This window comes from Ictidomys tridecemlineatus, chromosome 3 (assembly GCF_052094955.1).
Source record: "Ictidomys tridecemlineatus isolate mIctTri1 chromosome 3, mIctTri1.hap1, whole genome shotgun sequence".
Classification (NCBI taxonomy): Eukaryota; Metazoa; Chordata; class Mammalia; order Rodentia; family Sciuridae; genus Ictidomys; species Ictidomys tridecemlineatus.
This window is the reverse complement of record NC_135479.1, coordinates 86,820,173-86,845,925: the sequence shown is the minus strand read 5'-3', so window position 1 is coordinate 86,845,925 and position 25,753 is coordinate 86,820,173. Positions and strand designations below refer to the sequence as shown.

Below are 25,753 nucleotides of genomic sequence, written 5' to 3'. Positions count from 1 at the left end.
TAGGAGGAAGTAGTGCTGTGGTCAATCCATTTGCCCTGGGCCGTGCCCCTGACTCCTCCAGGTTCAATGTTTTTCATGGCTAGTGGTAAGAATGACCTACTGTGCAGATTAAGATGGTACCCAGAACTCCAGTAACATGTAGGTGCTCAATAAATACACCATGTTATTAGGATTGTCGTTGTACTGGTCTCCATTGGTCCCGCTCTGGGTGTAGCAGAGTGCCCGGACCAAGGCCTGACGAGAGCCTATTTACCTTGTCACCACTGTCACATGCTACCTGTCTCTCTTGCCCAAGCACGGATTTAACATAGAACCCAAGAGAACAGCAACCCAGATGAACCAGTTCTTGGTGTCTCACCTCATCAAACAGTCTGAACAATAAAAACTCTCAGAAGTCACCTTTACTGTGAAATTCTAAAATCATATTTATTCACCAATTCACAGAAGTGTCGTAATGACCACCAACATGAATCAGTTTGTAGGCGTTTACAAGCCAAGGCTGAAAATAAATATCTGTCTGTGTTGAATAGGCATTTAACAAATTACTCAGAAACTGCAAGAATCGTAACTGTTAGAAATTTAAAGTTTGTGACTCAAACATGGGTAAGAGCACAGTCATGGGAAGAAGCCCGAGAGATCCCTGCGATGGCTCCTATTTGCTTCCTCGTTATGTACACACGGGGCGCTCGGCACCTCTCACTCTGCATGGGTTTGAATCGAGTCCAGCAGCTCCACTAGCCAGGGAGGGGTGGGGACGGGAAGGGCAGTTTCTCTGACCCCCTTGGCTGGTCACCCTTGTCAACAGAGGGGACAGTGAGCTCTTCTGAAATTAAACTCAACTTTCTCTAAGTTCATACAATCCCGGTGACATATTCCAAGGTTTCCTTCGTACCACACTCATACACACACAAGATAATGTATTTAGCAAACAAACACATTTTCTAAACTAAAAAGATCCATTCTCTGAGGCGGCCAGGGAATCCAGGGTCTGACACGCATCAGGCACACGCTGGCCCTTCCCTGGAGTGAAGTCAACCTCGGGGACACTCCAGCCAGGCTGGCAGGAACTGCCTGGCCAGGAACAGTGACTGAAGGTGTCTGTGGGAGGAAGGTGACTGCTCTTCTTGCCTCCGCTGTGTGGACAGCCCTGGGGCTCCAGCCAGACCTTCCTTCCCCTTTGCACTTTGGTTGAGCAGCTGGGATTGAACAGGCTTCTAATAGGACGCTTCTAAACGGTGGTGGCATCTCCAGAGATGGGAGGAGGAAGGGGCTGAGAGGAAACCAGCCTGGACAATTCAGACTGGCCGAAGGAAATGGCGGACACAGTGGGAGGGGAGTCCCAGAGCCCCTCCCACACCTAACATGATGGCGTTATTCCCATGTGGTCCAAGGTGTGTACAAACCCACTATGATTCACTACCAGAGAGCCAGAGGAGACCTGCGAATTCACAATAGCTTCTCCTCAGCCAAGGGGGGCGGGGATGTGGCTGGCCTGCTGCTCTGTGGCTCATTCAGTTTGGGATTCAAGGATACCTCTATGACTCCACCAAGTAGTGATAGGCTAGACCTTTCATTTCCAAATGCTTACTGAACTCCTACTATGTGCCAGGCACCATTGCCAGTGTTTTGAGGGCTGAGAGTAAACAGCAATTAAAAAGACACGTAACATAATTTGAAATGTGTTGGTACCGTTGAGCTCATTTGACACCTTCCTTTGGTATTGTGGATGTGTATATGACATGTATATATGTTTATGCACATATATATATACACACACCCATTACCAACTCTCCTTAGCCTGCCTATCTCTCATATTTGATATTTGTTACTCTAACTTCCTCAACTAATTCCCCACCAAGTCACTCTGACTCTTCTCCTTACCAAAACTACAATGTCCATGCTTATAACATAACAAACCCAGCTCTAATATCTATAGATTCCCTTGAGAACAACCATCTTCCACATACAGTTTCTTTTCTAGACTCACCGACTGGTATCTTCAATCTCCTGCCAAGCCTGTCCAGCTCAGGGCATCCACAATCCTGTTTCTAGAAGCCACTGAGGTCAGGCTTGAAGCAACCAAGTGGATTGACCCAGCAGGGGTAGTTCAATTCAGAACTGAGATCACCCTCCAACAGCTCTGACATCAATTGAGCCTCACATGACCAGGCTTAGCCGCAATGTCTTTGAAACTTGAATTTAACTTTAGGTACAGAGCAATGCTCTGGCTTCCTGGGTGACGGATTGGTCCTCTCCAATCCACCTTTGGGTTACTCCCCAACTCTGAGTTATCTCCTCTCTCCATATCCCTTTTCTTACTTTTGGAATGATCTTCCCAAATCTACCCTCACCTCCTGCAAAACTTGTTCCTAGTTCCACCACCTGACAGGTATCTGGGAACAGGAGAACTCTTCCCAATCCAGAATCCATCAGCTCCTGTGTAGTCATATGAGGGAGCTGGGGGTGCGTGGTGCCACATCTGAACTTTTGCCTCTAAAGATTGATGCATGCGTTATACTCCTATCTGTGACCCACGGGCACAGGTGAACCCCTCATCTCTGTGAACCCAAGGAATCCTTTCAGGTGGTAGATGCTACTTCCTTGTCCCTTCCTGTCCCTTTCTTTCCCACAGAGTTTCTGGGGTCCATAGCTGAGACATGGGTAGTGCAAATAGACAAAAATCTCTGGGCTTATTTCTCTGACAATTCTTTCTGCTGGGGAAAAGAATTCTGTGTGTGTGTGTGTGTGTGCGCGCGTGCGTGCCTGCGTACACTCATGTGTGCCATTTCTTTTCCGAGATGCTCAGTGGAAAGGGTCCAGGTAACTGAGATGCATTTTCATTTCAAGATAAAAGCAAACAGACATTAAAGCCAACGCGTGTCTGTTGCCTGTGATTAATACACACCGTCTGTGTTCTGGCTCTTCTCTCATCTGTTGCCCTCTTTTCATTAGACTATTGGGAATTGAGCTTCATGTTGATGAATTTCCTCTGCAGTATATCTGATAAAAGGGAGTGGAGAGAGGCATAGGGCGGGGGTCATTAACCAATCAGATCTTTCTCTCCTCAGTGAGAATGCTTCCCTTGATCCACAGGATGGAGCAGGTGGGGCCATCTACCCCTGCTCTTCGCATAGGGCTTCCTACACTGGTTATAGCCAGGAAGGGTCATTTAGCAAAGCTCACTCCTGCTCTTCCATTTGGAGTGCGAGAGCATTGTCATCGGAACTTCCTTTCTGCTTTTATCTGATTTTATAAAGGACCTTGACTTAAAAATTAAGAGACAGGATGGAAGGGTCTTTCTCCCCTGGGGCATCTTAATTTTTCAAACCAAGCCCAATCTTTGAGGTCACATGATCTCTGGGATGCCATTCAACCCAACATTTGTGGAGCCCCTACCATGAGCCAGGCACGGTGCTTGGCACCCAGGGTGCTGCGATAGACTGGGTAGTCCTTTTGCCTTAAGGAGGTGACACTCAGAGGTGGTAAGAGTTGGGAATCCATACTAGCCTTGCGTGATCTTGTTTTCCAGGGTTCCTATCAGGTACCTGGGAAGGGAGGGCTATGGTTCCATTCATTCAACTGGAAGTTGTCCTGGGGCGGGGTCCTGCCTCTGGGGAGGTGTCACTTTAGTGATCCAGAGGCACTCTCCCTTCTCTGCTCCTCAGAATGGGAGCACTGCTCCAAGCGGGAGCCAGGAGACCCCCACCTGACACTGGGATGAGGCTCTGCACTGTCCTGCAGGTGTAACAGCAGGTGGCTGGTGTTGCCTCCTTGTACATCTCAATGTGGCCCAGCCTTTCAATGCACACCCACTGCCCCCCACTCTTCCAGGTGTCCAGGCTGGGCCAGGGCTTTTGCCCTTAGGCCATGATGCCTCCCTTTCCTACCTGGCCTGACACGAGTCTAGACCTGCCATGAGAACAGGGCCCACCCTGCCTTCAGAACTACCCAACCCTTATTTGTCATTTTGTCTCATAAGAGGCTTTGGTGATAAAGGACTAGAATAAGGAAACACATACAGTCCCCTTAAGTCTTGGGGAGCAATGTGTCCTCAGAGAATTCACTCAGGCCAGACTATGCAGACTCCCCTGTACAGCTTCTGCCATGCTTTCCCACTGACATTTAATCAGAAGATCTATTCCCAGGCTGGGCTGGGAAATGGGGAGACTTGGTGAGACTACTGAGAAGATCGGACTGTGCCTCTGAGCAGGCAGAGTCAGGGTCTGAAGGAATCAATAGCAGATGCTAGTCCTCCCGGGTCTCCTGCCCAGTTGGCTCCTCCTCTGGGTCCTGGACAGACTCAGTGCCACACTGAGGTGCCAGTGACTAGTAAGCAGGAGTTCCACAGAGTTTGATCAGCAGACCTGAGGCCTCTCGTAGGTCAGGCAAAGGGCCTTGGTGGAACCTGCTGCCTCACCAGGCCTTAGGAATTACAGGGTCTAGACAGAGTTAATAAGACTGCAGGTTTGTTTTGGGGTTTTGGTTTTTACTTTTAGTACAGTGATTTACTGCCCTTCCAAGAAGAGCTATCCATTCCCCATCCAATTTAGTGTTTGAATTGTGATGCTGCACACCCCAGGCCATGACGGAGGGACAGTGCTGCCGTAACCTGTCCTTGAATGACCCGTTCACCCTCTGCCAGGCCCTGGGTGCTCCACCAGCATATGGGCTATGAGCCAAGTGGCGCCCCCAGCGTTCTAAACTCATTGCTGCAGTTTCACTCTTTCCTTATAAAATATGGCCCTAGAAGAGGCCGCTCATTGGACAGGAACTTGGTCTTTCGTGGGTGGATGGCTTCACAGTAGTCTCTCCTGGGCTGTGTCTCTCTCTAGGATAGCAGGGGCACAGGGCAGGAATTGTCTTGTGCCTCGGGGGAGGAAGGTAAATGGAACTAGGACCAGTGTGTCCAGAAACCACTGCAGTCCAGCGGCCCTGGGTAAGGTCTATAGCCCTCGCCTATCACTGCACTAGCAATTGACTGTTTTACCTTGATAAATCATAAAAGCAGCTCCTGATAAAGCCAGCATAAACCATTCTCTTCAACCTCTCCACCAGTGGTTCTCCAGGTTTTGCATGCAGCAGAGTCAAAGAGGTCTTTCATGCATAGATTGCTGAGCTCACCTCCAGAGATTCTGACTCAGTAGGCCTGGGGGTGGGGCTTGGAAATTGGCATTTCTTACTGGTTTCCAGGTGATGCTGCTGCTGGTGCAGAGGCCAAATATTAAGAACCACAGCTCCATAGCATGCAGTGTGCACTCCCAGGTCCTCCTGAGTGGAGCCTCCTTTGCTTCTCAGCTCTGGATTTGGGCCTCAGGGGGCTCTTACGCCAGGCAGATCAAGCCTTTGGGCCTTGACTAATGATAGCCCGTTTACCAGGATCAGCCTTCCCAACTGGCAAGGCCTCCTGGCTGCTATTCTTACCTAAGGGCTTCCTGTGGTTTAGTTTCATGGAATCTCAGCTCTCAGCCATGTTATTTCTGCCCAGTAGGTACCGTGACTGGCCTTCTTCTCTAAGTGAACAGAGTCAGGCTCAGAAACAATTGAGGAATGTTTAGGGAAACCATGCCCACTCCCCTAGACATCTCCTCAGTCTGCCTCAGCAAGGTGTTGACAGAATCACACCTACCATCTGACTTAGGGTGGAAAACTGCCAAAGCAAGTCACCCCACCACCCTGACCCCACCCATCTGCCCCTGACAGTCCTGACTGCTCACCCACAGCTTCTCAAGCTTGTCCAGGGAAACATCCCAACAGCTCATGAGACCAGGAGACCCTCATGGGCAAGGGTCCTGTCTCATTCGCCTCTTTGCCCATCCCTGGCACAGGGCCTGGTACCCACATTTTCCAATTGCATAGAATGTGGCTGCCAAGGCAGGCTCCCATCTGTCTGCTGACTGCACACAGGAAGTGTCAGATTCCTTTCTGGGGTGCTGGCGGAGGTAACTTCTGTCTCTTTTTGTCTCCCTGGGACAGAGTGAAGCTCACCTCCTAACCCATAGTGCTTGTCAAGCCAACTCTCTTTTTTTCCAGTTGGAGCCAAAAGGAAAAAACGAAAGCAAGATCTAGAGAGCAGATAGAGAATAAATTTATAAAGTAAAGCAAATAAAGATAGGGAAACGAGGGTGCTGGAGTCGACTTCAAAACTTTCATTGCTCATTTCCTTTGCCTACGGCTGGACCACAGAAAGCGGTTACATGAAAATTAAATTGTGCCAAGGGCTTTGGCTTGTCAGCCTCGATAAATGTCTGATGCAGATAGAGGATCGTGTACCATCATAGCTGCCAGGATACTTCGCAGGAGGCTTTGGGGATCCCCCAGAGGCCGGAAAATGATTTTATGTGAACATCATTTACTTTTTTACTGGCATATAAAAGAATTAGATTTACCTCTTACTTTTTTTTTTTTTTTGGTAAAACCAATTTGGTTAATTTAAGTGAAGAGATGATTAAGGAAAAAATGTTCATTTTCTTCTTCTTGCTAATATCAAGTCATAGAACCAAGAAGATTGCTAATTTTGAAGTGTGCTGGGTTGGACTTTCTGCTGATTATGTTGCTATTGATTCAAGCAGTCACATGTCTTCAGGATCATTTTTAGAGCAAAGACATGAGCGGGGCTGAAGTGACAATCAGTCTGAGATAATGAACAGTCCTGCTTAGAAATCAGTAGGGCTGAGCCGTCCCGGGAAGGTGCTGAGCCCTGGGAATCAACACTGGTCTCTGGAGTTAGAGCTCAGTGATGAGTCTGTTCCTGGATCCAAGGCCTTCAACTCTTAGGAATAAGTGTATGGGTTTGTCAGTACAAAAATAGCAAGTGTGTTTTGTTTTTGTTTACTTTCAGAACATGAATTTCTAAAACAGCTTAAAATGAAGGACAACAAAGTTTTCCTGATTTTGGAGCAAAGGCCAATAGGGAGGGAAGCTGGGGGTAAGGAGTTTACTTTTGCCTGGGAAATAGAAGCCTGTTTTCCATGCATGTCCATAGGCGTCAGTAAACTACAGCCTCGGGACCAGATCTGATTGGCAGTTAGTTTTGTATGGCTTGTGGGCTAAGAAAGGTTTCTGTATTTTTGAGTGAATGAACATCATAATCAAAAGAGTAAAAGAAAAAAAATCAAGTCATGTAAAATTTATATACATTCAAATTGTCTACTCTTTTGATGTCCATAAATAAAGTTTTATTTGAACACTCATTTGTTTACATATGGTCTATGGCTGCTTTGAAGCTACAAGGCAGAGCTGAGCACTCTCCATAGAAACCATATGTCTTATAAAACTAAAAGCCTGACTATGTGGATCTTTCCAGGTGAAGTTTGCTGAGCCCTGGCATACAGGAACAGGGAATATTGTTCCCAGCAGGACCTTACTCCTGGGGTATCCACGTCCATAAGGGACAGCCCTTGTTAAATGCAGAGGTATTTGGTCTAAATGCTACATGACAGAACAATTGACTAAATTCAAAAAAAGTGGTAATGAAAAGAGATCCCACAGAAATCACATTTAGGGCAACTAGATGAATTTGGCCTTTGGTCAGCCATACACAATTTGATTAAATCTGTTATAATATATGCTTCGTATTCCTTAAGACAATTCACTACCTAGACGATTGCTTTACTCCGCTGGGGCAACTCATTCTCTACTGGTCTTTTCCAGTCTCTGCCTCCACTTTCTCCTCTTTCCTGCAACCTGAGTCACCTGAGAAGTCTCAGACTATTTATTTTCAAGCTCTGTTCCCCAGACGGTGTTGTCTACTTGGAGGGCAATATTGGGCTGCAAAGTGGTCAAACCAGTCAGTGAGTCTTTGTGGGGAGGAGTCTGCACTTTCCTGGGCTATAGCTGTCTGATTGAGAGGTCACAGTGTATCTAGGTCATCTGAGACTTTTGATTCCAAAAATGCTAGTGTAAGGGGGCCGGAAAGTGCCAGGCTGAAAAATGACATTTTTCATTTATGGTCAGAAAATCTCGGTGGAGGGCAAATTATATTACCCACCATTCATTGGAAGCCTCCTGAAGCTTCTGCGGCTTTTATATAGCCACTCCCACTTGGTTCTCACCTGTGGTCCTGAGTAAGTATGGGGAACAGGGGGACTCCTGTTGGCCAGGCACTGTCATTGCAGTGCCTCATTTTTTGGAGCCAGCATGTAGAATGACCTTCTGTAGCAAAAGTTGAAGGAAAGGGCTTTGGTTTGCGGTCACTACTGATTCTCTGTAAATGAATCTGGTCACCAAATGGCTCCTCAAATGACACATCTTTGCTGTCCTAGCTAAGTGCCACTTTCATCTGCTCTCTGCCAACTCCCTGAAAACATATAGAGATTGCTCGGTACTCCAAACAGCTCATCCAACCATGAATAAGTAATGTGGCTGTAAGAGACAGCCAGAGGCCTTGAGGAACACCTTCCCACCCAACCAAACTGCAAAGACAGAGCAGGAAGAAAAGTGCTCCCAGAAACCCGAGATTGAAACATTGGCAATGAAAAGCTAATTCAGAAAGGATTGGCTTTATACATATAAAGTGTTCCTTTCATTGCCGTTCCTTTGGGAGAATTCAGTAGTTCCTAAATACCTGTTTGAAGAATTTCTTTTTTATTTAAATAATGGTATTGTGGGGCCTAACCAGTCCTATGAATTTTCCCCTGCAGTTGGGCAGGCATGATTTTGGGGGGATAAAACAACCGAGGGGAGTTTAATTGGAATAATTCACGCGGGAGATGCATCTATTTCTTCACAATGAATATCAAAACTCAAGCTTCTTCTAGTGTTTTTCCCAAGAAGGGGAAAATTAAGAGCCCTGGCTGTGTTTGCAAACACGTCCCTCTTTTTCCTGTGATTTCTCCTGCCCCCCTCCCTCTTCATATGTCTCGATTAGCTTCTGGGCCTGTTTGTCCCTTCCTCAACTGTCAGGTGCTCTGAGAGGAGGGCACTTCAGCATTTCCCCAGAGCTCCTGGTAGATTGCCTGCACATAGTAGGTGCTCGGGATGCCTGCGAGGTGCATGGTGGGAAGTCATTAGAATCCTGGAAGTGAAGTGGAGGGTGAGGCATCCAGTCTTTTCTATACCACTGAATGGCTTTGAGCAAGACACTGAATCTCTGAGCCTTGGTATCCTCATCATGAAAATGTGTCTAACAACAGGCGTCTCAAATATTTCACAGAGTTATTGTGAGGTGTGAAGGAGGAGGAGGGACGCCAAAAATTTAAAAAGCCCTTCAGGAGAAAAAGCTGTATAAAGTACTTGTCGCCATTCAAAGAGTTGCAGAGACTTTCCATGGACTCTCGCTGGGTGGAGGCTGGATTAGAGGCCATTGGCTGTGGTCCCCTCTACTTAAGCTCTGTGTTTGGATGACAAGGGGATTAATTAAAGGTATCCACTCTGCACCTGTGCCAAACCAACACGGGAAGGGGCTCGGGGTGGGGTGAGAAGAGGGGACAGCTCGAACACACTGAGGACAAAGAGGTACCCGAGACATTTGAGGCAAACATGTCCTCAGAGCCTCGTGGAAGTCTTGTAATAGCCTTAGTTCCTGCCTGGTATTCATTTGGTCACAAAGATCACCCCCTGGTTACTATAGCAACAATTTTCCTCACGATGTGTCCACAATAGAGTGGCAATGGAAAAGACTTTCTTATTTAAAAAAAAAAGAAGAAGAAAGAAAAAGAAATTAGGATTTTGGATAGATTTGTCCCCTAGACCTTCTTTTATGAGAAGAAAAAACAGTCTCTATCATTGCAAATATCTTTCTAATCCCTAGTAGTTGAATTTCCAAACTGTCACCTAGGACGGCTGCCGTTCACACATTTTCTCATCTATCGGAGAGGGGTGTACGCTCTCAAAAGGAAAACCTGTGACATAGGAGATAAGGGACCACAAGACTCGGAGGAGGGAGCCTTGCCAACCTGGGGGCTGCGCTTGGGCCAGGGAGTCCAGCCACACCCACCTTGTCTCCCACGACTGTCTGCCATGAAGCCCCATCTGTCTGTCCATCAGCCATCCTTCCTCCCTTACTGTGGCATTGGGGGGTGGGGTCCGGGTGGAATGCTCCCTGAGCATGGTGGTTTGGAGTGATGGGCAGCCAGGCAGGGCAGCCACACTGATCTCAGCTGTCCCCTGGTAGGCTGGCCCCTTCAACTGGGGACAGGCTCTGCTTGTGGTCAGAGACCAGCTCTTGGTTTTGGACTTGTCATAGAAGCTCAAGTGGCCTCAGAAAGAAGCAAAAGGAAAGGATCTTCAGGCTGGGGACTGTGTGTGTGTGAGTGGGTAGGGGGTGTCCCTTTCCCTATAAACTCAATTCTTCATCAACAAGGGGCTTTCTTTCAAGTGCTGAGCCCTAGGACCTTAGTTATGTGAAGTCCTGCCACCCTCCCTGCGCAGAGGAACCTTGGAGAGTCGGCACAGGGAGGACCTGCTGGTGTGGGTGGACAGAGACACTTAGTCAGGTGTGTGCACAGTGAGTTGGACCCCAACGGCCTTGGGGACACTGAGCCTGGGGGAGGGAGTGACACCAGGGTGGACCTTCTCTCCTGCAGAAAGGAGCGAGCTGTTCAGAACTCTGAGGCTTGGCTGGCAGGGAGCCGGGTGAGCCCAGGGCAGGAGACGTGGGGACTACAGGACAACGTCCACCCTGAAGTCTGCACTGGTGGTGACATTGGGCTTCTCGGAGCTGCCCTTTGCTTGGACACAATCAATGCCCAAGGCACGTGGGGCAGGTTCTAGAAAGCCGGAGAAGGCCACTCAGACCTGTCATCGAAATCGGCGGCGAGCGTGATAGACTCGGGCATACACTGGGTCGGGCTTTACAAAAGGGACACGCGGGCTGGGAGCAGGCCTGGGACACTAGTAGGGGAGGGTGGAGTCATCCCACTCTAGCTGGGCTTGCCTGGCGCCACTCCGCTCGTGCCTGCCTCTGCCCATCCCCTCCTCCTCCTCCTCTTCGCTGTCGTCAGAGTCGCTGCTGCTGGAGCTCACATCTTCCTCTGCTTCCTCCTCCTCCTCCTCCTCTCCCTCGCTCTCCTCTTCCCCGTGGCCTGGTTCTTCGTGTTTCTGGATGTCACAGAGGGAAAGAAGACACTCACCAGGGGCCCAACAGAGGCAATTTGGGAGCTTACCTTTCTTAGTCGGTTAAGGAAACATGGAGGGTCCCTGGGGACTCCCTTCTCTTCAAGCTAACTCCTGGGAACTGAAGAAAGGCTTTCTGGGAAGGAGGTCTTTTGATGAAGAGAAATTAGGGGAGACAAAAGGGCCTGAAGATCAGCCAATTCCAGACATGAACTGCAGGTCAGCGTTAATGTAGAGGAGTACCATCCAGTGGGGACTGAACCTGTCAGGCCAGGACTTGTCTGGCATTTCCAAAGCCAGTCTAAATGGAGCTTTGCAACTTTGCTTCTCCATGAGCGTGCAGCATTTAATCTTGCACCCCTTTCTAGGATGAAATATGATGTCGGTGGGAGCAGAAGACCTTCTAAGCCGAGACTCAGGTGTGCTGAGCCTCAGAAACATTACTTTGGAAAGAACAAAGACCAGGTCTTAACTCCCCATGCCTGCACTCACCCCTTGGCTTGTGTCCTCAAATTGTACCCCACCTTTCCAGTCCCAGTCTCCCCCCACCTTCCCTCCCTCCCTCCCTCCTTCCCTCCCACCCTCTATCTTTTTGGTGATTGCAGCAAAATCTTGTTTCTAGATTCATTTTGAGCTGGTGAACTAGATCATAGAAGAGGTGTCTCCTTGCTTGGCTACAGCCTCTCTCTAGAATGTCTCTCTTCTACTTTGGTTCCCCCAAATCCTACCTGTTCCTCAAGGCCTCCCTTGGGCAGCCTCCTCAAGCACTGCTCTTCCCTGCACACTCCAGCCCCCAGGGCTCTTCCTACTCAACCTCACTGGGCACCGACATCTCCAGGTTCGCCCCCGCTCCCTGGTCCTCAGGCTGCACTTCATTTCCACATCTGAGGCTCAGCGCTCGGAGGATGGTGTTCTGGAGTCCCCACCGAGGTGGGCTCAGCACTGTTCCCACAGCAGGTGCTTAGAGAAACAGAGCCACAATGGCATGGTGGCTCTGAAATCAGAGCATGAGACCAAAACTGGGCAGAGGGCAAAACTGGGGACAAGGCTGGAATGACCACTTTGTTATTTCCCATGACTCTTCCTGATTGTCCCCTACTTCCCTAAGCTCAGCACCCAAGGGCAAAGGGCACGAGTAGGTAGCTTTCCTTGGTAGTTGTGCAGAGCAGGGGTCTTGCACAATCATGGACAGATTTGGGAGCTGCCCACTGACTGAAGCGAAATGAACTTTAGAATATGACAAGACAGTTTGAATGCCAGTCCTGGGAACTCGAGCACTCTATTTCTCTTCTCTCATGTTTCCCATCTTGGTAGCTGAGGATGGTGACCCTACTTCACGGGGTGCTGAATATGGAGCCCCACATACAGGGTCTGGCATAACGGGGAGCTTAATAAATGGCAGGTTCGCTGTTGTATTTTTTAGCCTATTCTGAACTCTGCAGCCACTCTGGAGCAAAGCCGGGTAACTCGCACTGTCAGTTAATCAAGGATTTAATACCAAGTCCCAAAGTGTTAGTCAGCGCTGAACCACGGGAGAGGCAAGGAATAGACACCATGTGGTTCCTTGCCTTAACAGATTTCTGGTTCCAATTGTGGTGTGAGAACAATTCCCACATTTTTAATCAGAGAATATAACTGGTGGCAAAATACAGTCTGATCAGGTCGAGAGGGAGGGAGAAGCCAAGACAGGAAGACCTGGTGGATAGACAGCTGGATGAAGGGATAGACTCTGAGCACAGGAATAATTGAGTGGCTGGAGAGAGAAGCACCCAACCCGGAGTTCCCAGCCCAACGGGAGTCTCACCTCCATGGGGTTGACCGTGATGGTCAGTGCAGAGTCGTCCCAGTCCATCTCGGCCTCCTTGGCAGCCTCGGTCTCCTGCATGAAGTGCTGGTGGGCAATCCGCACTCGGTACACGCCCATGGCCACCACAAACACTAGCATGCACACGGAGATGATGATGACCACTGTGGCGATGCTCGGGACCACTGCAAGGAGGAAGGAACCCACGTGACAGGATGAACAAAGGCCTAGCGCATTCTGCGATGGAGCATGAACCAAGCATCCATGCTTGGGTTAAAATGCACTTCCACCCCAGAACTCTAGGTCAGCCCCTGACCCTGTCTGGGCTATACTTTCATCCTCTATGTAGCAGAGTCAATAGTTCCTGTCTGTGGGTCATTGCAAAGAATATGTGAGTTTCTGCAGAGGCACAGAGTAGGTGTTCAATAAATGCTAGCTCTCTTCTACCTCAGGCTTCTCCCTTCTGATTACAAAAGAGCCCTCACTGAGACCCAGGTACTCTAAAGTTTAGAAGGGAGAGACACAAATGGCCCCAGATGACACACTATGGTAAGTGCTCCACAGTGGTATGGACAGGAGACTTTACAATATGGTGTGTGTGTGTATGTATGTAAGCTATCTGTGTGAGAGTGCATGTAAGGGCTTCAGGCAAAGCTTCATCCAGAGCTAGACCTGAAGGTACTGGTTTAATTTTGTAGCAACCTCGGCTACTATGTATTGTGCGTAATGTCTCGCTTACTTGACTGGATCCCCAGGGCAGCCGGGTCCTCCCAGGAAGGACCCATATCTTCTCCACAGCAGGATGCCTCTCCACAGTTCTGAGTGCCTACAGCTGCTGCCACCTAACTGTTTAGTGGACAATCTTGAGTCACAGTGACCACCCCGCATCCTGAGGTCCCTCCTCTTAGGTGTCCTACCTGAACTGCGCTGGATGCTGCTGTGGGACTCGGGGTGATGGACAGACTGGAGGAAGGGAGGCTGCACAATAAGGTGGTTGACATGCTCCTTGTCTGAGGCTCTGACTTCGTGGAGGACACTGACCTGGGAAGAGCAAGAAGGGGTGACAGTCACCAGGAGTGGCAGGTGGGCCGATTGTCATAGTTCTCCTGAAAGCACGAGGGACTGAACAGGTGACTCAGGGCTTCCCCGACCACGCAGGGTGTCTGTCCTCACCTCCAAGTTGAACTCGTTGCTCGTGTAGCGCCCATTGAGCTCTGAGCACTTGATCCGGAACCGCCGGGTGTCCAGGGAAGTCGGGTGCCAGTTGCGGTAGCGGATGTGACGCAGAACCTGCTCGTAGCGGCTCATGGAGCCCACACCTGTGCCAAGAGACCGCACTCGTCATCAGGAAGCAAAAGAAAGAGGAGGAAGAGGAGAAGGGGGAGACAGGCTGGGGCTGCTGGAACTCGTGGGTCTTGTGAATCCATCAGGGCTAAGAGGTCCAGATGTGAGGGGTAGACAATGTGCAGAGCAGAAGTTCCAAGGGACCAATGCAACTGACTGAGCGTTTCCACATAGACTGGTTTCTACTGGAATGTTTGGGCCTCAGTCTCCCAAATATTGCCATAACATTGGGATCCAACATTATAGGAGAAGTTTCCTGCTGGTTTCTACAGATTTTGCCAGAAGTTGGGATGGGGGACCATACTCCTAGATGCTGGAGTAGCTCTCCAAAGGAGAGTCTAGACACCGTGCCCCTGATATCCAGGGTCTCTAGCTGGCCCCAGGGCTGCCTACAGGTGCCGCCACACCCGGGCCTCTGTCAAGGTGGTGCAGAGAGGACCCCTGGGCTGGGCGGTGCTGAGCAGGACCTTACCATAGATAGAATAGCCTGCAGTGGAGTTGGTGGCATCCAGGTGTCGCTGGTGCAGCTCACTGTGGCTGAGCTCCAAGCACTCCTGCCGAGGGTCCAAGTCCCCTCCAAGCACCAGAATGTCACAGAAGTCTAAGTTGTGAAGCATTTCTTCTAGGACTGCCGATTTGGGAGCTGTGGGAAGGTGCGGGTGGGGGACACAGGCATGAGGACTGCTGGGACGGCAGCCCTTGCTCCTCATCTCTCTTCTGTTTGCACCTGGGCTGGGTCGGGAGACGAGGCTGTGCAATCCCAAATACCAGCCCCGTCGCGCACCTGTCAGGTGGCGCTGAGGCTGGGTGGCATGAATTAGTGGGAACGGTGTGAATATGATAGTCAAAAGATGGAAACTGGAAAGCAGCTCTACCTCCCAGAAGCTGTAAAAATGTTAGATAAACTCCCCGGCACTCAGTTTCCTTGTCCCTGGAGAGAGCTAGGGTCTTGGGAGTATTGAAAATAGTGTCCTGCTCAGGCTAGGGCCTCCATTAGCCACAGCCCTCAATTAGGGGAGAGCTAAGTGGCCTGGCACCCTGACCTCACAGCTTCGTCATGTGGCCATTGTGTGTGTCCGTCTCCCCCACCAGGCTCTGAGGTTCTCAAGGGCAGAAGTACCTGACTGGATCCCCCATGTCTGATGCAGAAGCTGCCATGGAACAGTTGTTACTAGGCATGGTTCAAATGGAGCTGGATTATTGATTCATAATCAATTAAGTCAGCACAATATAACCAATAATTAATTGATAATTTGTTAATAATTAGTGGGTTAATCAGTTGTTCAGTCTGGTGGCCCCTGCCTGATTTTATGACTCCAAGTTTCTCAGAGGAACACCTGAGTATTTGAATGGTGGACATTGCTTGGAAGTTCTAAATTAAAATCTCATCTTCAGATAAAGGTGACTGGTATTTATGGAGGGTGATCTGTGCTAGGAACTATGCCAGCGCAACCCTAATAGGCATGAAGGGGGTACTAGTGTTATCCTCATCTCACCAATGGGGAAGTGCAAGGTCACAGGGTGGAGCTGCTCCAGGTTATAGAGACTCAGGGGGAGAACCGAGCTAGACACCATGTTCTTCCGATCCCAGTTGGGAAACTTGTAAGCCCTGAGCGCTTGGTCTTCAACTGCTCTTGAAAGATTTGTGAACCGAGTCCATTTGAATAAGTATATTTCTTCATCCCCAAAGCAGGCTAGCTATATATTGTGTCTTATGAAACATTCATGAAAATAGAAACTTAAAAACAGGGATTCGCAAAGGATAATTATTTTGAAAGAATTTTTATTTTGATTGATTTTTTCAATATGTCTAAAAGAGTTTTGTTCTCACTATATGTATGTTATTATAAATAATTTCTATAGATTTACTTTTTAACTATTCGTCAACCACAGTGGTTTCACGAGACGTTAGCAAGATCTGAAAGCCCAATGACATCCACTGGAGACAAGTCGAACATTAACAATAGTGTCAAATGGCTTCTCAACAGTTTTTCTGCTTCTTTGCAGCTCATGGGAGGGGAGTTAGATCCTTCCGACTCCTCCTTCCCTGTGTGACAGCCCCAGCGCTAGGTAGGGAGGTAGGCAAGGGTCCTCACTGCCATTTCCTGTGCTCTCTGTTGCTGGTGTCATCCATCCGCAGTTCCCTTGATTCCATTGTGTTGAAGGGGCCACTGGGTTCAGGTGAATCTCCCTGAGCTGAGCCCTCAGGGAGCTCCTGATCTAGTTTAATAGACAGATCATCACCTCCAAGAGCTGGAAATGTTGGGTGCTAAAGGGAAGGTCCAGCAGTCTGCAATGTCCAGAGCCGGAGACTGGTCCAGCCTGGGGCTCAGGGTGGTGGAGGACAGAGGTGGGGTGGTAGGCAGAGATGTTTGCCAGCAATAATGGGGCTGAGGAAGGGAACGACCTTCCAGGCAGAGAGGAGAGCAGAGGTGTGAACTAACAGTGTGTGTGTGTCGGGAGGGAGTTCCTGTCCTTGGCACTGAGATCACATAAAGAGTGAGTCAGTGAGGGCAGAAGAGGACACTAGGGCCAGTTTCTGAGGCTCCACAGCAAGTGCCATCAGCCTGCTTATTTAAGACACCTATAATCATGATTATTCCCAACAACAATAAGAGTAAAAATTTTGAAGTACTAATAATAGTTCTCGGGCACTTGGCCGTGTGCTCTGCATGCACCTGTCATAAATAGAAGGTGAAATGTGCACCCAGATAATTGCTTTCCCCGTGCTGCCTGGGTGTCAGTGTCAGATGCAGCAAATCCAGATGCTCTTGGGCTGCAGCCACTGAGGTCAGCAGGCCTTCCTTTGGCTGGCTGGCTGATTTTAGCCACCAATGAAGGCAGTGGAGAGAGGGATGTTCATACGACCTAATGCACCTTGGCACATAACTGGGAAGCCACCCTGCCCAGACCGGTGGTGAAGCATTGTCTATTTTTATGAGCTCAGAAGGGCTGCCTCTTGAGCACCCCATTCGCTAGGGACTGGTGTGGTTGAAGGCAGTGGATAATTAGGATTATTATAGAAGCAGTTCTGCAGGGACTCAGGCCTACTGGCACCAACACATCATTAGTAGTGGCTTTTGGAGGGAGAGAGGAGGGTTGAAAGTGTTCTCTTGGAAGAAGCAGAAAGAACAGATCTCAAACAGATGCTTTCCCTAGAACCCTGGGCCCCTCTGGTAACAGAAGGAAGTCTCTTCCCCTCTCCTGCTTTCACTACCTCCTTCCTTCCCCCGGTTCCCTGCCTGCACACACAGTAGCTCTCAGTGCAACGAAGTCTTTCTCCCTGACAGATAATTTACTCTTTGCCTGAGCAAACCTCCCAAGAATGGAACCTTCTGGAGAGTTTAGAGCCATGTTGCTGAGTGACTTCTAACTTCTACTGCATTTATATTAATAAAATAATATTTTGTTCCTTGTGCATCTTTAGCTTTTTTTCTGATGCTCATCAGAATAATGCTTGCCCTATTTTTTTTTTTTTTGCAGTTTCAGAAAAGTGAAGGGAAGCAAAACAAATTGACTCTCCTCGTGCATCTCGAAGAATATCACTCACTCTTAGGCAGTCTCTTCTTTTTGGTGTTTCTTTCTTTCTTATTGGTACAGGGGATTGAACCAAGGTACTCTCTACCATGGAGCGACATCCCCAGCCCTTTTTGTTTGTATTTTGAAACAGGGTCTCTGTACATGGCTGAGGGTCTTGCTAAGTTGCTGAGGCTGGCCTCGAATTTGAGATCCTCCTGCCTCAGCCTCCTGAATTGCTGGGGTTACAGGTATGTGCCATGGAGCCTGGCCTTTCTTGTTTTTCTTCTTACATAGTTGACACTTTGCTAAGTGGAGATATTGTGTGATCCTACTTTTTTGACTTATTATTTAGCATCGATGGTGCTCGTGTGAGTGGGGCCATTATTCTCCAGTCCACCTATCCCTCCCACCCCCCATAGTTCATTTGGCGTTTTTCCCAGCACTGTTTGTTTTGCTCCTGTGCACTGCCCCACCATGGTGAACGGCACTGTTGTCCTGAAGCAGGATTTTATATGGCTGAAGCAGGATTTTATATGGCTACAAGAAATGAAGGCGCACCTTCCCCACAACCCCATAGGCACCTGTACCTGTGCTTTTCACGTCCCCAGGAGCCTCAGCCTTGGCGAAGGTGCTCACGATCTTGATGTCGGGGAAGAGGATCACTCCTCTGGAGCTTTCAAACTGGGAGGCAGGTCTCCAGAAGCGATCTGTGCCCTGGAGGGTGATCTGGGGCTCGATGGCCTGCAGGACCATCACATAAGCATCCACATCAGGGATGCTGATGCACACGTCTTCCCCAAAGCACCTGGAAAGACAGCTTCAGTCACAGCGCTGACAAGTAAACGGTCCAACCGTCCGCTCCAGAGCTGTGGGCGAGCTGCCGGAGTCTCGGAGGAGATCGACAGAGCTTCAAAGCTACATTATAGTCCCAACTACCAGCAATGTAGGGATTTCAATGGTTGGCTCCTGGGAGGAATGGGTGTTTTCCATGCAATCCACAAGGAACTATTAAAGCTTTCATTATCCTTTAACAAAGTAATCAATGGCAACATTAACTAGATAGCAACTGCTATATTAATTGCATTAGTATTTAGAAGCAAATTGTCGTCTCACTGGTTGGTTGCAGCCAACTTATTGCATGAGAGCCCAGAGCTAACGTCTCCTGCTGCAGGGTGTGTGTTAGATTTCTCTGGGAGATTACACAAGTGCGCCTCTCCCAGGGGTGGGGACAGACCGCTGTGGCTCCTTTCTCCTGATGCATTGCCACAAAAGTATCTGAGAGGCTCAGTGGCATGACCACAGAGTAAAGACTGGGAAGTTTGACAGATGGGGGGTCCACAGCCCGACTCTGCCACTCTTAGGCTGGGAGACTGAATAGGGTGTTCCACGGCTGTGAACCCCAGTCTCTTCATCTATATAATGAGGATAAATATAATCGTCCTGGAATTAAGAATCTAGAAGCCTCTAGAAAAAGGCTGCCCAGAACCTGCCTCATGGTTTGGGATCAGGAAAGTTTAGTGGGTCTGTCTCTTTCATTAGACCTCAGGGTGGCCCTGGTGTCACTGGTATTCCCCAATGTCATCAAGGCAAAATATTGGCTCCAATGGCGAACCCTGGGTCAAATGATACCCCTGGAGGCAGCCAAAATCTTGCATGCATTGGGAAGGTCCCCAAGGGAAGGGCCATCTGGGTGGATCCACTGACAGGGATTAACGGGGTGGTACCTACAGGCATGTGGGATGTGGTTGGAGGAGGTAGGTCACTGGGCCATGCCTTTGGGGTTTATGTTTTGTTTATTTCTGCCATATCCTGAACTGCTTTACTCTCCGCACCCTTCCACCGTGATGTTCTGCCTCACTTTGGGTCAAGAGCAATGGAATCTGCCATCTATGGACTGAGACCACTGCCAAATATATGTTTCCTCTTTGAAAATTGTTCTTGCTGGGTCTTTGGGCCACAGAGGCATAAAAGTTCCTCTCCCCTGGCCGTTTCTGGAAGCCTGTTCTCAGAGCTGCTCACTGGCCGGTCTCAGCCCTTTCTTTGCTCCAATGTGGAACTGACTTGGAGGTGCCCACCCGACCCCCAGGCCTCCAGGGGTAGGAATGACCCTTCCATTGCCTCCTGAGTGTAACTCCTCCTTCCCAGGCCCCAGCAATGCAGTCATCAATAGGCCATCTTTCCCCATTGTTCATCTCTGAGTCGTTCTACTCTAGGTGCCTGGAGACTCCATTCCCGGGAGTCTCTCTGGGGCCTTCTTCCTAATGGCCCTCCCAGGTAGCTGCTCTGGCTGGGAAGTGATTTGATGGGCCATAAGTGTGCTATCCAAAGATTGCAGTACCAGTCTCGTTTTGTTAACTTAACTCATCTCCCTGGGGACAAGAACCATGCCCTTTCTTCCTCTGGCTTTACCTACAGTATTCAGGAATTCTGGGAGGCTGGGTTGATTCGTTTAATTCAATTTAATAAGTCTTTGCCAAATGCCTACCATGTACCAGGGCAGGCAGTGTGTCTTCAAGTCAGACCACTTCAAACCCCGTCTTTTGACAATTTATAGGAAGCCATCCACCCAGGCCTCAGACTAGATGCAGAATGAAGCACAGAGAGGTGGGTGCAAGCTGGAGAAACAGTGTTTTCCTTAAGAAAGCACGAGGAAGACCAGATCCATCGCAGCAGCCTCCCAGCGAGAGCAGAGACATGAAGAACTGCAAAATCCTGTTTCACAAGGGAATGTTCCCAAAGCAACATCCCTGCTACCTCCAGGATGGTTAGGGTCCTAGACAGACTGGCGTCCACTTACTGGACTTTGGAGGACACTCTGAGGCGCCGCACGCCTGCCGTCGGGAACTGCCTGGAGTTGATGTAGGACACCTTCTGGAGGGCGCGGTTGACGTTCCCAATGTCGTCCCCTTCCATCACCAGGATGGACTGCGAGGGGTTGAAGTGATACTGGAAGACAGAAGTGTAGGGGGGGGGGGTCACGGGAGAGAGTGGTCAGCCATAGGCAGAGTCCCCTGGAAGCTCTCCAATGCCATGAAAAGGCCATGAGGTCCCCATAGGCATCCTCAGAGCATCTGCAAGTGAAGCGTGTGCACAAATGGCTGCTTTCAACCTCCTGAGCTGCAGAGCAGCTCCTGCTACTCCCTGCTGGGCTTTGGGAACCTCCTCCCGAGTTCTCTCTAGGGACTGTAAACTCCCAGTAAGGTCAGCCTGAGCCACAGGATGGAATTCTGAAAACCCAGTCAGAAGCCTGGCCCAGACTCCTGGGTGGTCTAGTCCAGCAACTTCTAGCCCTTGATTGCCCCAACTTGGGTGTTGCCTCCTCCTGCTGTTCTTGTCTCTGGCCTTGAACGGCTCCCCAGTCCATCCTGCACTCCACTCATGACCCAGCATACATTTTCTTAGCGTCTAAACTTAGGGCTCATTTTCCAGTTAACTGCTTTCCTTCTCTTCCAGACCTCAAGGTTTCCCACAAGTTTTATGTGTGGGTTTCTCATCTATCCAGCCTCTGGAGTCCCACACGTGGTGGAGACCCAAGCGTCCCTCATTGAGTGGCCTGGGGCCTTGAGTTACATCCAGATCCTCGCTCCTTCCCAGGCCCCCTGAGTAGTTACTCTTCTTCAAAGGGAACATGGAGAGCTGCCTTTGTATTTCTGTGAGTTACTGATTCTGATCCACTGAGTAAGTATTATTTGGAATTATTGTCAATAGGACGGAAAGAACATTCTGTGGATTCAGATTATATACCCAAGGCTCAAGGGGTCATGCCACAGGTAAGGGGGGATGGATACATTTTTACATAGGTACCTGACTTAACATATATACTTCTGAGTATATCGTATACTCACTCTGTTCAAATGTACATATAAGTTAAGTGAAAAATATAGGTCTTTTTCCTATGCCTCATCCATCCAGTTTCCACAATCTGATCCCACAGGTAAGCACTCTTATATTAATTTCTCAGTAGTAAATTGCAATCTTGGGCAGAGTTAGTTGATTCCTCTCCCAGAGAGAGGCCTACACATGTCCATCCTATTAACCCGGTGATTGATGGTACCCTTCCCCACAGGATACACATTTTTGCCCCGCTGCACTCAGGAGTGCTCGTGTGGCTTGCTTGCTCAGTGACATGTGAGCAGAAATATCACTTGGTTCACACTGAGATGGAAGGTTTCATAGCCAATCCATGGTTTATCATGTCTCTTTCTCTCTGCCATAAAACTTGCAAAATTCCTTTAGTTCCTGGTCCATGGGCCTAGTCTCACAGTGAAGGTGGTATGTATTAGAGACACAGCCAATCTGCAGTGCGTATGAAGCACAAGTAGTAAAAATTGTATTGTATAAGCTTCTAAGATGTTAAGTCATTTGTTACTGAAGCATACCTAACCTATCCTGACAGTTATACTTAAGCACTCTTATATATTATCATTGAACACAGATTTTCGCCTTTGCCTTTCTTATATCAAAGGTAGCATATAACATGATGTATCATACTTTGTGTTTCTCACTTAACTTTTATCTCTTGGATGTTTCTGTTTTAGTACATGAACAGCTTCATGATTCCTTTTTATAAGATGTGTACTATTTTTTATAGATAACTGTGATTTTTTTCTCATATTTATAATTGGTGCATTACAATTATATACAATGGTGGGTTTGTTGTTACAATTTTGTACATGCACATGATATTAAAATATAATTTGGCCAATGTCATTCCCTAGTAGTTCCCTGTCCCTTCCCTCCCCTCTGTACCTGGTTCCCTTCCTCTACTTTACTGACCTCCCTTTGATTTTCATGAGATGCACCATCTTCTTTCCCTTTTCCTCCCTAGTTTTCATATAGAAGAGAAAACATACGACCCTGGATTTTCTGAGTTTGACTTATTTCACCTAACATAATGTTCTTAAGTTCAACTCATTTTTCTGAAAATGACATAGTTTAATTTTTTCTTTTGTGTCTGAATAAAACATCATATGTGTATGTGTATATATATGTATATATGTATCACGGTTTCTTCATCTATCCTCCCATTGACAGATACCTGGGCTGGTGCTATAGTTTAGCTATTGTGAATTGTGCTTCTATAAACATGGGTGTGCATATCTCGCCACAGTGTGCTGTCTTTAATTCTTCAGGATAAATTCCGAGGACTAGCATAGCTGAGTCAAATGGTGGTTCCATGCCTAGTCTCCTGAGCAACCTCCATACTGATTTCCACAGTGGTTGCACTACTTTACAATCTGCCCCCAACAGTGTAAAAATGTTCCTATTCCTCCACACCCTCCCCAGCACTTATTATTGCTTGTGTTCTTAATGACTGCCATTCTAACTGGAGTCAGATGAAATTTCAGTGTCAATTGGATCTGCATTTCCCTACTTGTTAATGATGTTGAGCATCTTCTCAAGTATTTGTTGGTCATGGGTATTTCTTCTTTTGAGAGGTATTTATTTCCGTCATTTGCAATGTATTCATTGGGGTTGTTTGTTTTTTGGTGTTAAATTTTTTGATGACTAGGTCAATGAGCACCTACACTTAACTTTGATCAACATTACCAAGTTCCCCATTGCTGGGTCGAGTCAGTGTGCACTCCTTCCAACAGTGAGTGACAACACCTCTTTTCTCAGCACCTTGGCCACACGGCCTGTTGTTAGACTTGGATTTTCATTAATCTGGTAGATGACAAATGCCATGTCAGTGTAGTTTTATTTTGTATGGCTCTTACCACGAAGGAGGCCGAGTCCATCTTTTTGTGGATTTAAGGGAAAATCAGACTATATTCACCTTTTCCAGATCTGACTTGACATCATGAGGGCACACCATTGTGTATGTGCACCCCAACGAGAGATGGATGTGTCATGAGCACTACTGGTGACATTGAACATGTCAGTCTCTTTCTTAGTGTCCCGGCCAACAGCTCCATGTTCATCCCTTTCTATCAGGGGTGTGTCTTCTCATTCCCCACTCCTTGAGGCTTCTGGGCTCTCTCACTGAGGTTCCACTGGGCTTTGGTCCCTTCCTTCCGTGGCACTTACAAAATGGTCGTACACTTATTACACTAGTATCGTGACATGGGGCTGCTGAGCCCAGAGACCCTGACTCTTCTCCTGAATCCCAGAACCTAGCCCCAGTGTTCTGAGAGCGCTGTTGGATGAACAAGTAAAGAGCTCCTGGGCCCACATTTCACACAGCGTCACCCCTGCCAATCCCCAAAGGGACTTTCCATTGACTTGGCTTTTCATTGGAACTCATTATCAGTCCTTGCCAGGGTCATGTGACCACACCTAGCCAACAAGACACTGATTTTCCCTTAAATCCACAAAAAGATGGACCCAGGAGGTGGGGTGTGGTGCTCTGGGCCTAGGCGGGGAGATGCCTTGCCTTGCGGGACACTTCAGTGACCTCCCTGACTAAGTATAAGAGAAAAAAAAATTTAAGTGTTAAGCCATTGAGATTTTGAGGACATGACCACAATGGTTTAACCCATATAGAGGACTCACTTGGGACTAAGTGTTTCAGATTTTGGAGTACTTGGATCTATATAATGAGATATCTTGGGGATGAGACTCAAGTCTAAACATGAAGTTCATTGATGTTTCATAGACACCCCTGATGCATAGTCTGAAGGGAATTTCACACAACGTTTTTCATGCACTTGTGTTTCGACTGGATTGTCACATGAGATTATGTGGGGAATTTTCTGCTCTGGACGTCACATGAGTGCTCAACAAGTTTTGGATTTGGAGCATTTTGTGCTTCAGACCTTTGGAAGCATAGATCTTTTACTTCAGTCTTTTGCTTCATATCTTTTACCAGCCCAGAATGCTGGACTGGTGTAAAGTTTCTAGCACATTCAAGGTGTCTGGCCTACAATAGCTCTGATCACATGGCATTTCTGTCTGTGCCAAACCTTTGCTCGTGGGGCCACCCCTTGTCTTCTCTGCTCTTCCTTCCCCATGGTCCCACTCTATTTTGTCCCTTAAAGGGTCTCTATGACTGTGCTTCTGGCCGCAAGCACTGCCCCTGTGTGCTAGGCACATGGCAATCAGCTCTGCGTTGCTGTGTCTCTAGCCACAGATGCTTCACCGGCAGCGTAGGGTGTTCAGCCCCTGAGCCGCCACACGCTGGTGAGTTGTAATTAAATCTTAGATGTTTCTCAAGTCACCTGTTTCAGATTTGAGAAAATTCAAGTTCATTCTTCTAAAAATATCATTTATGATTTCAAATGGCTTTCTGCCCTTCTCCCCCACCTTGCCTTTTACTATAGCAGAGTCTGGTGCTATTGCTGTCTGTCTGTCTGTCTGCATCCTGCAGCACGCTGTGAGCACCTCAAGGGAAGGGTCTGCTGATTTTTCCTTAGCATTGCCACAGTGTCCATCCCATGACAAGCAAGAGAGGGACCATGAGGCTTGCAAAAATGCCTGCTCTCAGCCTAGCATGAGGGCTGGACAGGAAAAGCAGGAGCTTCTCCCAGAGGGATGTGCTAGTTGACACCCTGTTCTGCCTGCCAGAATGTCACAGAGAATGAAGTTGCATTGCCCTAGCCACCGAGAGTTCTTGTAAGATCAATAAAACCCTCCAGGGAGTAGTTTCTTGAATTTTTCCAGCTACACAATTCTCTGCTCTGTGAGTGGGTCTCTGTTCACACTGGCATCGCCCAGGGGCAGGGGATGGTGGTATCCTTGGGGCTTCAGCAAAGCATGGCAGTGTTTGTTCTCCATTGGGAAGTTGTGTTAGGGCCACAGTGAGCCCAGAGATGGCCTAGGGACAGAGAGGTGGCCCTTCCAGAATGGTCACCTTGCCTAGAGGCTCAGCTGGTTTCTCTAGCCACCAAGCAGGATGGGCCCTCAGTGAGGTTTCTGCTTGTTTCTGGATTCTGTAGGCATCTTGACTTCCCCTAGACGCCTGCTATCTACCATTCGCTGTGGGCTGGACCAGACAAAGGGACCTGTGATTTTTTGAGACCTGCTTAGGTTTGCTGATGTGTGTGTATGTACTTGTGTGTGTATGTATGTATATGTACATATATATTCTTCTAT

General features: G+C 48.3%; 1 protein-coding gene across 1 annotated transcript in view; it reads right to left on the bottom strand.

Moving 5' to 3' along the window:
* Positions 1-400: 400 nt before the first annotated feature.
* The window catches only part of Clstn2 (calsyntenin 2), a 573,808-nt gene continuing 548,455 nt past the window's right edge, over positions 401-25,753 (bottom strand). The window contains exons 11-17 of the mRNA XM_021728308.3: positions 20,517-20,665; positions 18,307-18,524; positions 14,673-14,843; positions 14,030-14,175; positions 13,774-13,897; positions 12,857-13,041; positions 401-11,037 (exon numbers count right to left, since the gene is read on the bottom strand). Coding sequence (XP_021583983.2) covers positions 10,831-11,037; positions 12,857-13,041; positions 13,774-13,897; positions 14,030-14,175; positions 14,673-14,843; positions 18,307-18,524; positions 20,517-20,665 — 1,200 coding nt within the window. The 3' untranslated portion in view covers positions 401-10,830. The remainder of the gene's footprint in view (positions 11,038-12,856; positions 13,042-13,773; positions 13,898-14,029; positions 14,176-14,672; positions 14,844-18,306; positions 18,525-20,516; positions 20,666-25,753) is intronic.